Source organism: Pseudorasbora parva, chromosome 14 (assembly GCF_024679245.1).
Source record: "Pseudorasbora parva isolate DD20220531a chromosome 14, ASM2467924v1, whole genome shotgun sequence".
Taxonomy (NCBI): Eukaryota; Metazoa; Chordata; class Actinopteri; order Cypriniformes; family Gobionidae; genus Pseudorasbora; species Pseudorasbora parva.
In genome coordinates, this window is record NC_090185.1 from 25,514,565 (window position 1) to 25,529,159 (window position 14,595).

Consider the following 14,595-nt stretch of genomic DNA (forward strand, 5'->3'; position numbering starts at 1 on the left):
CTGGAGTTGTGTGTGTGGTTGTGTTTTCTGGAGTTTTTGTGAGTGAAGACGAGGGGCCTTTGGCTTAAGGGAAAAGCAAGGTCATTTGAGATGAACTACAGGAAATAACTACAAACAATCTAAAACTACAAACTAACACCAAAGGTCAAAGAAGCTTCTAGCAAGCTGTTCACTTTCAAAATAAATCTTCTTCATCTTGTACATTCTTATCGATAATCTAATCATTACCGATTGCAGATGATGTTTGGGTTTTTGAAGTTGCGTGTACGGTTGTGTTTTCTGGAGTTGTGTGTGTGGTTGTGTTTTCTGGAGTTTTTGTGAGTGAAGATGAGGGGCCTTTGGCTTAAGGGAAAAGCAAGGTCATTTGAGATGAACTCCAGGAAATAACTACAAACAATCTAAAACTACAAACTTACACCATGGGTCAAAGAAGCTTCTAGCAAGCCGTTCACTTTCAAATTAAGTCTCTATTGATAAATATCTAAATCTAAGAAATTGCCACATGTTTTAAAGTAGATTTAAAAAAAGATTTCTCTTTTTCACCATCTCATACATTCTTACTTGTCACTGACTGCTGCAAGAGAGCATGTCAAAAGAAGTAATCATTACCGTCTTCAGATGATTTTGTGGTTTCTGGAGTTGTGAGTGCGGGTGAGGGGCCTGTAGCTAAAGGGAAAAGCAAGGTCATTTGAGATGATGAACTACAGGAAACAACTAAAAATACTCTAAAACTACAAACTAACACCAAAGGTCAAAGAAGCTTCTAGCAAGCTGTTCACTTTCAAAATAAATCTTCTTCATCTTGTACATTCTTATCGATAATCTAATCATTACCGATTGCAGATGATGTTTGGGTTTCTGAAGTTGCGTGTGCGGTTGTGTTTTCTGGAGTTGTGTGTGTGGTTGTGTTTTCTGGAGTTTTTGTGAGTGAAGATGAGGGGCCTTTGGCTAAAGGGAAAAGCAAGGTCATTTGAGATGAACTACAGGAAATAACTACAAACAATCTAAAACTACAAACTTACACCATGGGTCAAAGAAGCTTCTAGCAAGCCGTTCACTTTCAAATTAAGTCTCTATTGATAAATATCTAAATCTAAGAAATTGCCACATGTTTTAAAGTAGATTTAAAAAAAGATTTCTCTTTTTCACCATCTCATACATTCTTACTTGCCACTGACTGCTGCAAGAGAGCATGTCAAAAGAAGTAATCATTACCGTCTTCAGATGATGTTGTGGTTTCTGGAGTTGTGAGTGCGGGTGAGGGGCCTGTAGCTAAAGGGAAAAGCAAGGTCATTTGAGATGATGAACTACAGGAAACAACTACAAATACTCTAAAACTACAAACTAACACGAAAGGTCAAAGAAGCTTCTAGCAAGCTGTTCACTTTCAAAATAAATCTTCTTCATCTTGTACATTCTTATCGATAATCTAATCATTACCGATTGCAGATGATGTTTGGGTTTCTGAAGTTGCGTGTGCGGTTGTGTTTTCTGGAGTTGTGTGTGTGGTTGTGTTTTCTGGAGTTTTTGTGAGTGAAGATGAGGGGCCTTTGGCTTAAGGGAAAAGCAAGGTCATTTGAGATGAACTACAGGAAATAACTACAAACAATCTAAAACTACAAATTTACACCATGGGTCAAAGAAGCTTCTAGCAAGCCGTTCACTTTCAAATTAAGTCTCTATTGATAAATATCTAAATCTAAGAAATTGCCACATGTTTTAAAGTAGATTTAAAAAAAGATTTCTCTTTTTCACCATCTCATACATTCTTACTTGCCACTGACTGCTGCAAGAGAGCATGTCAAAAGAAGTAATCATTACCATCTTCAGATGATGTTGTGGTTTCTGGAGTTGTGAGTGCGGGTGAGGGGCCAGTAGCTAAAGGGAAAAGCAAGGTCATTTGAGATGATGAACTACAGGAAACAACTACAAATACTCTAAAACTACAAACTAACACCAAAGGTCAAAGAAGCTTCTAGCAAGCTGTTCACTTTCAAAATAAATCTTCTTCATCTTGTACATTATTATCGATAATCTAATCATTACCGATTGCAGATGATGTTTGGGTTTCTGAAGTTGCGTGTGCGGTTGTGTTTTCTGGAGTTGTGTGTGTGGTTGTGTTTTCTGGAGTTTTTGTGAGTGAAGATGAGGGGCCTTTGGCTAAAGGGAAAAGCAAGGTCATTTGAGATGATGAACTACAGGAAACAACTACAAATACTCTAAAACTACAAACTAACACCAAAGGTCAAAGAAGCTTCTAGCAAGCTGTTCCCTTTCAAAATAAATCTTCTTCATCTTGTACATTCTTATCGATAATCTAATCATTACCGATTGCAGATGATGTTTGGGTTTCTGAAGTTGCGTGTGCGGTTGTGTTTTCTGGAGTTGTGTGTGTGGTTGTGTTTTCTGGAGTTTTTGTGAGTGAAGACGAGGGGCCTTTGGCTTAAGGGAAAAGCAAGGTCATTTGAGATGAACTCCAGGAAATAACTACAAACAATCTAAAACTACAAACTTACACCATGGGTCAAAGAAGCTTCTAGCAAGCCGTTCACTTTCAAATTAAGTCTCTATTGATAAATATCTAAATCTAAGAAATTGCCACATGTTTTAAAGTAGATTTAAAAAAAGATTTCTCTTTTTCACCATCTCATACATTCTTACTTGCCACTGACTGCTGCAAGAGAGCATGTCAAAAGAAGTAATCATTACCGTCTTCAGGTGATTTTGTGGTTTCTGGAGTTGTGAGTGCGGGTGAGGGGCCAGTAGCTAAAGGGAAAAGCAAGGTCATTTGAGATGATGAACTACAGGAAACAACTACAAATACTCTAAAACTACAAACTAACACCAAAGGTCAAAGAAGCTTCTAGCAAGCTGTTCACTTTCAAAATAAATCTTCTTCATCTTGTACATTCTTATCGATAATCTAATCATTACCGATTGCAGATGATGTTTGGGTTTCTGAAGTTGCGTGTGCGGTTGTGTTTTCTGGAGTTGTGTGTGTGGTTGTGTTTTCTGGAGTTTTTGTGAGTAAAGATGAGGGGCCTTTGGCTAAAGGGAAAAGCAAGGTCATTTGAGATGAACTACAGGAAATAACTACAAACAATCTAAAACTACAAACTTACACCATGGGTCAAAGAAGCTTCTAGCAAGCCGTTCACTTTCAAATTAAGTCTCTATTGATAAATATCTAAATCTAAGAACTTGCCACATGTTTTAAAGTAGATTTAAAAAAAGATTTCTCTTTTTCACCATCTCATACATTCTTACTTGCCACTGACTGCTGCAAGAGAGCATGTCAAAAGAAGTAATCATTACCGTCTTCAGATGATGTTGTGGTTTCTGGAGTTGTGAGTGTGGGTGAGGGGCCTGTAGCTAAAGGGAAAAGCAAGGTCATTTGAGATGATGAACTACAGGAAACAACTACAAATACTCTAAAACTACAAACTAACACCAAAGGTCAAAGAAGCTTCTAGCAAGCTGTTCACTTTCAAAATAAATCTTCTTCATCTTGTACATTCTTATCGATAATCTAATCATTACCGATTGCAGATGATGTTTGGGTTTCTGAAGTTGCGTGTGCGTTTGTGTTTTCTGGAGTTGCGTGTGCGGTTGTGTTTTCTGGAGTTGTGTGTGCGGTTGTGTTTTCTGGAGTTTTTGTGAGTGAAGATGAGGGGCCTTTGGCTAAAGGGAAAAGCAAGGTCATTTGAGATGACCTACAGGAAATAACTACAAACAATCTAAAACTACAAACTTACACCAAAGGTCAAAGAAGCTTCTAACAAGCCGTTCACTTTTAAATTAAGGGCCCTATTTTAACGATCTGAAACGCAAGTGTCAAAGCGCAAAGCACAAGTAACTTTGTGGGCGGGTCTCGGCGCTGTTGCCATTTTCCCGGCGGGATAAATGGCTCTTGCGCCCGGCGCAAATCTAAAATGGGTTGGTCTGAAGTAGCTTCATTATTCATAGGTGTGGTTTGGGCGTAATGTAAATAAACCAATCAGAGCGGCATCCAACATTCCCTTTAAAAGCAGATGCGCAAATTCCATTATGGATTGCTATTATTATGGCGTATTTATCAGGCGCACGTTCTTGTAAGAGCAGCCCTTACGAAACGAAAATATATTGCAGTATATTGGAAAATTTCCTGCAATACATTAGGCAATATATTCACATATGTGGGAATTAATATTTATATCTTTCAATATATTGCAATATATTGAAAGCGGCAATCATTTGTATAGTTTGCAATATATTACATGAATATATAATATATTTTATAATACTATCAATATATTATTCCATATATTTACAATATATTAAAATATATTTCAAGTAATATATTGGTAAATATATTTTCCTTTCGTAAGGGAGTGAAAGACAGAGAAGTTGTGTTGTATGGGGATGGGAGAAACCCACCCAAAATAGCGTCGGTTAAACAGGTGTCGGTTAAACAGGTGTCGGTTAAACAGTTTTTTAATTTTTCAGTCGATTTTTTTTCCTGGTTCTTGACGGACAAACCAATATGTCAGATGTCCTTATATACATATATGTCTTGCCACTATTGGGCAAACAGGTCTGATCCTTAATTACTACATTAAGCCTGAATAATTTGTAAGCTAGATTTATGCCTATTTTTTCACATCTTCATGGCACACCACAATGTGTTAATATTTTTTTTAGTGTAACAATTTATGATTTGCAAAAATAACTTTTGCATCTGTGTAGATTACATGTGCAAAGTGTATGCGCGTTGTACACGCTATACATTATGATCAAGCATGCGCCCTTAAAATAGCATAATTAACAACGCGCCACTGACTTTAGACTAGGTTTTTTCTGGTCAGAGGCGCAACTGTTTAATGGAACAGCAAAATAGCACCAGGGATTGTTTGCGCCGGAACACGCCTCCTTTTTTGCGCTGAACCACCCAGGGAGCGCAAGTTCATTCACTAGTTTAGCGGCGTGCTTCTGTGGAGGGAAAAGCGCGCTTTGCGCGGGTGCAAAATAGGAATGACACATGCGTCGGTGTACAAAGTCAATTGTGCTGGGTGCAAGATAGGGCCCTAAGTCTCTATTGATAAATATCTAAATCTAAGAACTTGCCACATGTTTTAAAGTAGATTTAAAAAAAGATTTCTCTTTTTCACCATCTCATACATTCTTACTTGTCACTGACTGCTGCAAGAGAGCATGTCAAAAGAAGTAATGATTACCGTCTTCAGATGATGTTGTGGTTTCTGGAGTTGTGAGTGCGGGTGAGGGGCCTGTAGCTAAAGGGAAAAGCAAGGTCATTTGAGATGATGAACTACAGGAAACAACTACAAATACTCTAAAACTACAAACTAACACCAAATGTCAAAGAAGCTTCTAGCAAGCTGTTCACTTTCAAAATAAATCTTCTTCATCTTGTACATTCTTATCGATAATCTAATCATTACCGATTGCAGATGATGTTTGGGTTTCTGAAGTTGCGTGTGCGGTTGTGTTTTCTGGAGTTGTGTGTGTGGTTGTGTTTTCTGGAGTTTTTGTGAGTGAAGATGAGGGGCCTTTGGCTAAAGGGAAAAGCAAGGTAATTTGAGATAAACTACAGGAAATAACTACAAACAATCTAAAACTACAAACTTACACCATGGGTCAAAGAAGCTTCTAGCAAGCCGTTCACTTTCAAATTAAGTCTCTATTGATAAATATCTAAATCTAAGAACTTGCCACATGTTTTAAAGTAGATTTAAAAAAAGATTTCTCTTTTTCACCATCTCATACATTCTTACTTGTCACTGACTGCTGCAAGAGAGCATGTCAAAAGAAGTAATCATTACCGTCTTCAGGTGATTTTGTGGTTTCTGGAGTTGTGAGTGCGGGTGAGGGGCCTGTAGCTAAAGGGAAAAGCAAGGTCATTTGAGATGATGAACTACAGGAAACAACTACAAATACTGTAAAAATACAAACTAACACCAAAGGTCAAAGAAGCTTCTAGCAAGCTGTTCACTTTCAAAATAAATCTTCTTCATCTTGTACATTCTTATCGATAATCTAATCATTACCGATTGCAGATGATGTTTGGGTTTCTGAAGTTGCGTGTACGGTTGTGTTTTCTGGAGTTGTGTGGGTGGTTGTGTTTTCTGGAGTTTTTGTGAGTGAAGATGAGGGGCCTTTGGCTAAAGGGAAAAGCAAGGTCATTTGAGATGAACTACAGGAAATAACTACAAACAATCTAAAACTACAAACTTACACCATGGGTCAAAGAAGCTTCTAACAAGCCGTTCACTTTCAAATTAAGTCTCTATTGATAAATATCTAAATCTAAGAAATTGCCACATGTTTTAAAGTAGATTTAAAAAAAGATTTCTCTTTTTCACCATCTCATACATTCTTACTTGTCACTGACTGCTGCAAGAGAGCATGTCAAAAGAAGTAATCATTACCGTCTTCAGGTGATTTTGTGGTTTCTGGAGTTGTGAGTGCGGGTGAGGGGCCAGTAGCTAAAGGGAAAAGCAAGGTCATTTGAGATGATGAACTACAGGAAACAACTACAAATACTCTAAAACTACAAACTTACACCATGGGTCAAAGAAGCTTCTAGCAAGCCGTTCACTTTCAAATTAAGTCTCTATTGATAAATATCTAAATCTAAGAAATTGCCACATGTTTTAAAGTAGATTTAAAAAAAGATTTCTCTTTTTCACCATCTCATACATTCTTACTTGTCACTGACTGCTGCAAGAGAGCATGTAGAAGAAGTAATCATTACCGTCTTCAGATGATGTTGTGGTTTCTGGAGTTGTGAGTGCGGGTGAGGGGCCTGTAGCTAAAGGGAAAAGCAAGGTCATTTTAGAAAGTCCACTACAAAAAATAACTGCAAAGACTTTAAAACTAAACTTACACCAAAGGTCAAGGAAGCCTCTAGCAAGCTGTATATTTTTAAATTTAATCTCTATTGACAAATATATTTTGCATGATAAAAGGAAGAAGTATAGAAGGCAACATTAAATGATTGTATTGTATAAAGTATTGTATTAGCTTTAGCATTCGCCATTTTTAATGAGAGAAGAATTTGCACCACAATATCAGAACGTTTCATTTTGTGCACAACCCACAAAGTCATCAATAAAAGACATGGGACATCACAATGTCAAAAGAGGATAATCATTGCCACAAGGAGGTGGAAGCTAAAGGAAAATGCCAGTTAATTTTAGATGTAGTCCACTACATGATATAAATACAATACTAAAATAATACAACAGACCAAAGCAGCAATTTTCTCTAGCAAGCTGTACACTTTGAAATTCGTCCTCCATTGATAAAGCCAATATCTTAAAAGGTAAAGTACAGTATAGAAGCAGATCTCAGTTTTCACTACAACAGCACTATATTCAGTGTTGGGGATAACACATTACAAGTAACGCAAATTATGCAATCACACTTCTTTTTTCAAGTAACTAGTAAAGTAATGCATTACTTTTCAATTTACAACAAAATATCAGAGTTACTTTTTCAAATAAGTAACAGAAAGTTTAGTTAACAGAAACAGTTACTATGTTTTTCCTGATTTTTTGACTGACAGCTCTCCTGTCCCCATGTTGAGTGAAATCAGGAGTAAGTGCAGAGGCGATGTGTGAACATGATGGTTATTGTAGTTCTAGAGTAAAAGTGAGCAGACCTTTACCTTCACTTGCAAAAAAAAAAAAACCCAAACAGATTTAGTATTACTCACAATTAATACAAACAGTAAAATGCAAACTCAGAATATTACGCAAACCTGCAATAACTAAATATATTAAATTGTTACTTAATGTATTTAATCTCACTTTAGTAACCAATGTTTTTCATGCTGACCTTAGATGATTTAATTCAACCATGCTAATAAGCAAAAATTACTTTAGATAAACAAGGATGATCTTAGGTTGTAAATCCAGCATGCCCCATCTCCGTCAGTGTTTAAACATATAATGGCGGCGCGGACACCCACAGCATACATACCGAATACCCATTAGCTAACACAATCATTTTCTACCCTGTTCCCTCATGTAATGTCACATACGGTGAAATTAGGGTGATTGGGACACTTTTCCCAAGTCATCTCAATGCCAAATAGTGTCCCAATCACCTTGAATTCACCCTATATCAGGAGAAGTGGATGATCTTGTGTTGAAAGTCCAGCAGGCTCCGTCAGTGTCACAATATAATGGCGGCTCAGAGGCCCAGAGCCAGTGATTACTTTACTGATCAACTAACACAACCATTTTCGACCCTGTTCCCTCACTTAAAGTCACATTACATATATCAGGTGAAGTGGATGATCTTGCGTTGTAAATCCAGCAGGCTCCGACTCCATGTCAGTGTTGAAAACACATAATGGCGGCGCCCCACCCACACCTCGTGATAACTTACAGATCTACAAACACGTGAACTAGGCGGTTAGCGAATCAGAACACAGCTGGGCCAGCTGACCAATCTGAGCCCACTGCGTATTTTTGAGGGACCAGCTCCATAGAACCCGGAAACCATCAGACCGTTTTTACAAGGAGGGACAGAGCAGTGTAGAATAAAGGTAAAATATATGAAAAATATATGTTGTGCACCCCACAAACACAATCAAGCCTTCGAAAGAATGTTTTACCTTTCCCAAAACTGACTAAATTTGAAACACATTTATAAATTCATAAATTTAACTTAAAATGTTTATATAATTACAATTTTTTTTAGTAATGGAAACATGACCTGATTTAACTTTGTACTGACTGTATGCAAGTAAATGTCAAAATGTCATATTTTACTAACCCTAACCTTATCCCTAAAAGTCTACTACTACCCAACAAATACTCAAATGGGACTGAGTTGACATGTAGGTGAAAATTTACTTATCGTCAACAGAATGTCTAAAGTGGATCATTAAAATAAAGTAAAACCAAACAATGTAATTAAAAAAAGTTTGCTGACAACCGAAAAGCTGTTTAATTTAGAAACAAGTCAACTATCGCACACCGAAACACTCACACAGTACATTCAGCAGTTCAATTCTTTGAAACCCAAGTGAAAGATGGGATTCTTGTAAAACCATCAGCTTTGGTCAGAAAAAAAGGAAGGGAGTTACAAGCAGTGGTCTGTATGTGGCGCGACCTGGCTGCCATGGAGACGCAGGGGCAAACAAACTATTTCGGTTTCTCAACCACAGCTTCCTGTAGCTTGACAAAACCCTTCCTCCATTCTCAAGGCTCAGGCACTTTGCTTTCTTTTTCATTCTGTTCGCCAATGCGTGGTCGTGTCACTCACATACAGTACGTCTGAGGAAGGGGGAGGGGTCAAATGTACTTGTGTTGGTGGGGGAGGAGGGTAGATAATAAGATACCTATGTGAATTATGTCTATGAAACTCGCTTTCTTTTACACAAGAGGTTTCACTACATCATTATGAAAGTCTACTAAATAGTTAGTGCAAATTCATCAATTATCAATGCATCCACTTAATTTGATCTGATTTGATGGTTTGTAAACCTATAATAACCAAGATTTGTCATTTTTATCATTCTAAAAGACTTCCTTCTTTCATTTTAACTTGTTATAACTGGCATTTAAACTCCTTGAAGCGTCATGAGCAGCAGTACTTTTTCACTTATTTTCTTTGCCGGATGTGGTTTTGCTCGACTTGGTTCACAACTTGAGGTGTGTGTATTTTGAGCGTGGTTGTTTTAGCAGGTCCACCCATTACATGGAACCTGACAGCATGAGAACAATGACTTTAAAAGTCCTATTTATCTAGTTTTGCCTTTTGAAGTTTGAATAAACCTAAATTACCTAAAAACCTGTTTTAAAAGAATTATTGAAACCTTAAAACTACACTATATCCACAAACATGAACTTTTAAAACAATGTATATCAAGTAGATTCAGTAATGATGGCGAATGTCACATAAACAATTATGAAAGGCCCAATAATCTCCACATTTAGACTATAAACGTTCAAATAATTCCCATCACCAACTTTGTAAAAGACGTTATTCAGTGATATGTATCATCGTTTGGCATAAATAATGCAATTATAAGTGTGTATTTAACATTAGAGGCAACAGTTAAAAATGTATGTGTTTTCATTCATTTTATTTAAGTTTTGTATTTAGTGTTGATTTTGTTTTTTGTTTTTTTTGTGGTAGAATTGGTGAAAACTAACTGAAGCTGCATGACATACCATGAAAGTCCTTACTAGTTTTTTCCAGACATAAATCTCAATGTTAGCTTTAACGCCAAAGTTGCATCTTGTATCTTGTCATGTTTCACCTATGATAATTCATTTAAACTTAAATTCAACTGATTGTTTTCTGAATAATTGTTGGTTTGTAAAAAACAAAAAACAAAACAGCAATTTTTTACTCTTCTGACAAATGACACAAACCAGTGGCCCACAACCAAATATAATGCAGGTGGGACATTTGGTCAATGCAATGTGACAAATGCCAGCAACCGCAGAGTTCAATACACAGTCTATTGGCTATGGCTTTGAACGGAAGCTTTTAACGGCCTCATTTATGAGATGCAGATATGAAGTTAACACTCATCCAATGAACAACACAACTCTGATCAGCTTGTCAACAAAAGACTCTGTCAGACTCTGATCATCAAAAAAAATTTTTTCGAAGAAATGTTAGAAAATCAGGTTGACGATAAAGTGTAAACAGGCATGAAATTTGGACATGTTAAGAAGCTTTACGAGTCATTCGGATGCAAGATGCTGAGAAGGAAATGCTGAAACAATTATTTAATTATTACCTCCGTGGTTTCACACAGTGTAGTTGATGCCTTAAGGAGATTATTTTATTTTTTTAATTATTTATTTTTCAATACAATCAACTTGGATATTTAAGTAATTTCAAATTAAATAAAGTGTCTTAAAAAATCGTTGAATCTTGTATAACTTGTATAAGTTGAATTTTGATAGATGTTTAAAAACATGTTAATTCATTGATCTTTTTTTATAGGTCAGGTTGATTTGGTCATATTAAATAATATTTTTCACAGTTCAATTCGATGCTACCACATGCATTTTTAGGCTGTCACAAAAAAATTGGACTGTACACAGTGATGTCCAACATTAAAACATCACAAATGTACATCAGTTTTGCATCATCTTCATATCATACTTCAGTATCATTCATATTAATCCTGATTAATGACATTTCACCAACAAAAAAAGAGGAAAATTCAGTCATAATTTACTCACCAGCATGTCAGTCTAAATGTATATTGTTATTTTGTTTGTTTGCAGACCATAATATTATATGTTAGGGTTAGGGTTAGGGGGTTAAATGTTTATGATACTGGTTGCCATGAACTGTCAAGCTTCCCAATACAGTAGGTCCATTTAACTGTTTCGCCAGCGTTTTTTGATTATTTTCGCAAAAATGTCATGGCCACCTGAATATTTTGTTATATGAATATCTGAACATGCATATCAAAAGAAAGAACAGATCTTCTGCTTTTAAACAAAACGTTTCAATCATTCTTTTTTATCAACACTTGAATGTGGGTAAGTTTCATTAAAAAAAAAAAAAACATTTTGAGCAAAAAGCTGAGAAAAATCAAATTTTTGTCAAAGACTACATCTAGTTTGGATTCAGAATGGTGTTCAAAATACAGATGGAGTAGATCGAGTCCATCAACTACCCCAAATCTTTACAGTCCTATTTTTGTCCTCAGTTTTGATTTTTATGCCGTTTAATGTTAACGATCGCATTTTACACATGCGTATGATTCCATGTGCTATCGCATGTTTCTGCTGCTTCTTCACATGTGTTTTGATCAGGAGAATCAGTACTCTCAGAAGATGTGTCATAGCTTATAACTATGAATACATGGACAGTCGGAAAATTCCATCAATGGCAGGAAAAAGGGGTAAAATAGTGACGCACAGTATATCAAGTCATGACAGATTTGTGTGCAGATTAAATTTTTTAAAGAAAATTTTCCTCACACAATACTATTGTCTGACTTTAGAATGTTTATGATGCGTTTAGCCATTTTGAAGCTTAACAGCCTTTGGTCACCATTAACTTTCACAATATGGAAAGGTGCAACCTGAACATACCGCTAAATATCTTCTTTTATGTTCCACAGAAGAAAGAAAGTCATACATGTTTGGAACGACATGAGGGTGAGTAAATAATGACAATTTTCTTTTTCTGACGAACTAACCCTTTTAATATAAGAACAGACAAGCCTGAAAAGCAACATCACGTACTAATTTCATGAATATTCCCCTGAGCATTGACTCTTAGTCCTCAAACACACACAGGCCTATCTTTAAAACACTGGCTTCCTTTTCTATATGATTTGCATGTACAGTGCAGTCACAAGGATTATCATCCGGTCTCAACCCACATCACTTTTATATTTAGTCAAAAGACATTTAGATGCAACACAGCTCACAAGCCACGGCACATCTTCAGTCTTGCGAGCACCATTTTAGCCGGCAGATTTACGCGGCATAGAAACCGGCTCAAAATGGAACAAGGAAGTGGTCAGGGGCCTGTGCAGGAAGGCATCGTGTTCGAGAGCATCACGCTATATGACACTCAAAAGAGTCAGAAGAAAAATATAATGATGTTTTTAATAAAATGTAATTAATTAAGGAAAGTTTATATCCTTATAATGTAGATTTATTTAATATTATTTATAAGTTTAGGAACTGCATAAGAATATGAATTTACTTAGTGAATTACCTTTTTTCATGAATATATATGTCTACACATACATCATACATATACACACACGTGTACATGTAAAATGACAAATACATAATATATAATATATAATATTTTTTTCAAAAAATATTTTTATTAAAATTTAATTTACTAAGAAAACCTTATAAATTATAATGTATTGTATTATATTATATTAAGGGTAGATTATGCAACATGCATTTGCATAGTGAACTACGTTAATGAAAATATATTATTAAAATGTATTATTTAAAATGATAAAATGTACATATATCGTATTGCAACATTATATTATAATACTAAATGTGCAAAATACAAGTTACAGTTGCAACCAAAAAAGGTTTTACAGGCTGATGCAATCTTCCCAGCAAGAATTCCAAAGATCTTAACTCAAGAACATCAAAAATGGTTCTTCTCAAGAACAACCCAAGAGCCTTTACTTTGACCAAAAGACAGAAGAAAAGAACTCGATAAAAACAAATAGATTGTCAACAACATCCATCAAAAGGTGGCAGATGAAAGCAGGGATGATTGACTGACAGCTCGGCCTCTGCACCGGTCAAATCTAGCAGAGTCTCTAGCTAACTTGAGGGGACACACCCAAAGAAACCTGATCTTTGACAGCTCCTTTACCGGCTAACCCAAACTAGAGCTCAACACACCTTGCAACTGTCCCGCCACAGACCCTTTTGAAAACTCTCGCTAAACTATTTTGCAATATTTCACATTCACTTTTATGCTTTACAAAGCAACAACTTCTCACTTTGGCAGTCGAAAGCGAATTTCCCTTCTTCTTGGTCAATGAGGACGCAGATTCTCAGTAAAATAATTATACTGCCAATAATTAAACATAAAAATACTTCAAATATGGTGAGGGCTCAGGTGGAAAATGTGTTTGTCCTACATGTACACACTAAGATTTAATCATCATTGACATCCGTCAAGATTCGAGGACACTCGCTCATCATATATTTTTTAAATTCAATACTTAAACTGATGACTAGTGATGGTAAATAAGTTTCAATAAACTATATTTACTATTCAGAAAGATGTAATATAACACAACACAGAAACTGGACCAAACTATGAATGAATCTACACCATTACTTCACAAAATTAGTCACAAAATGCTGCATAATATAAAATACAGTAGCAAAATTAATTAAAATATAAAACAGTATGTACACACACACACACACACACACACACACACACACACACACACACACACACACACACACTATTTAGGCAAAAAATCACCAGTAATAAATAAAATGAATTCATTAATTAAAAACCCATTGCCAATCAATTAAAAACAACAAAATGTTGTACTTACATAGGACCAGGCATAGGGCCAAAACCAAGGGCCCTAGCTCAAAAAATCTCGCCATATCCAAGGGTTCAAACGCCTCGTCTAAGACACCATATGTCCTATTTGAAACAGACACAGATCTGGGTTAACCATCAGAATGCGTAATGGCTTTCTGGTCTCTCTTTCTCCGTTTTCATATAATCTTACGTGTTCTTATGCGTCTAATCAGTCGTTCCTGTTGCCGGTGAGCGTTCACCTTAAAAAAAAAACCTTAAGCTGTTTTTTGTGTCTAGAGACAGCAGAGCAGTGCCAGAGACACTCTCCCCTTCAGCTTTGCGTTAAGGCCCTTTCTTAACAGGAAGTTGCATTTTCATCTACGCCACACATCTCTCGCCTTGCACTGTGTCATGTCCTTCACATGGGAAATGAGAGAAAATTATCTCATTTTTGCTTTTGCTTTTTTGACGACAACGACGACCTGCATCAATAGCGAGAGCAGAAGATGTGGATTTTGAATTAAAATCCCTTTCATCTCAAAGCAAGAAATGTTACATAACTTTACTGATCAAAGC

General features: G+C 36.1%; 1 protein-coding gene across 5 annotated transcripts in view; it reads right to left on the minus strand.

The window, feature by feature from the left end:
- The window catches only part of LOC137040437 (receptor-type tyrosine-protein phosphatase C-like), a 49,992-nt gene that overhangs the window by 24,526 nt on the left and 10,871 nt on the right, over positions 1-14,595 (minus strand). For 2 of the 5 annotated variants that reach the window (XM_067416064.1, XM_067416066.1), the window contains exons 1-4: positions 14,231-14,376; positions 14,048-14,142; positions 5,214-5,270; positions 2,710-2,766 (exon numbers count right to left, since the gene is read on the minus strand). The exons of 2 other annotated variants lie outside the window; for them this stretch is intronic. In XM_067416064.1, coding sequence (XP_067272165.1) covers positions 2,710-2,766; positions 5,214-5,270; positions 14,048-14,102 — 169 coding nt within the window. In that variant the 5' untranslated portion in view covers positions 14,103-14,142; positions 14,231-14,376. Of the gene's footprint in view, positions 1-2,709; positions 2,767-5,213; positions 5,271-14,047; positions 14,143-14,230; positions 14,377-14,595 lie in introns of those variants that run through there. One more of the 5 variants, XM_067416069.1, reaches the window with a different exon arrangement.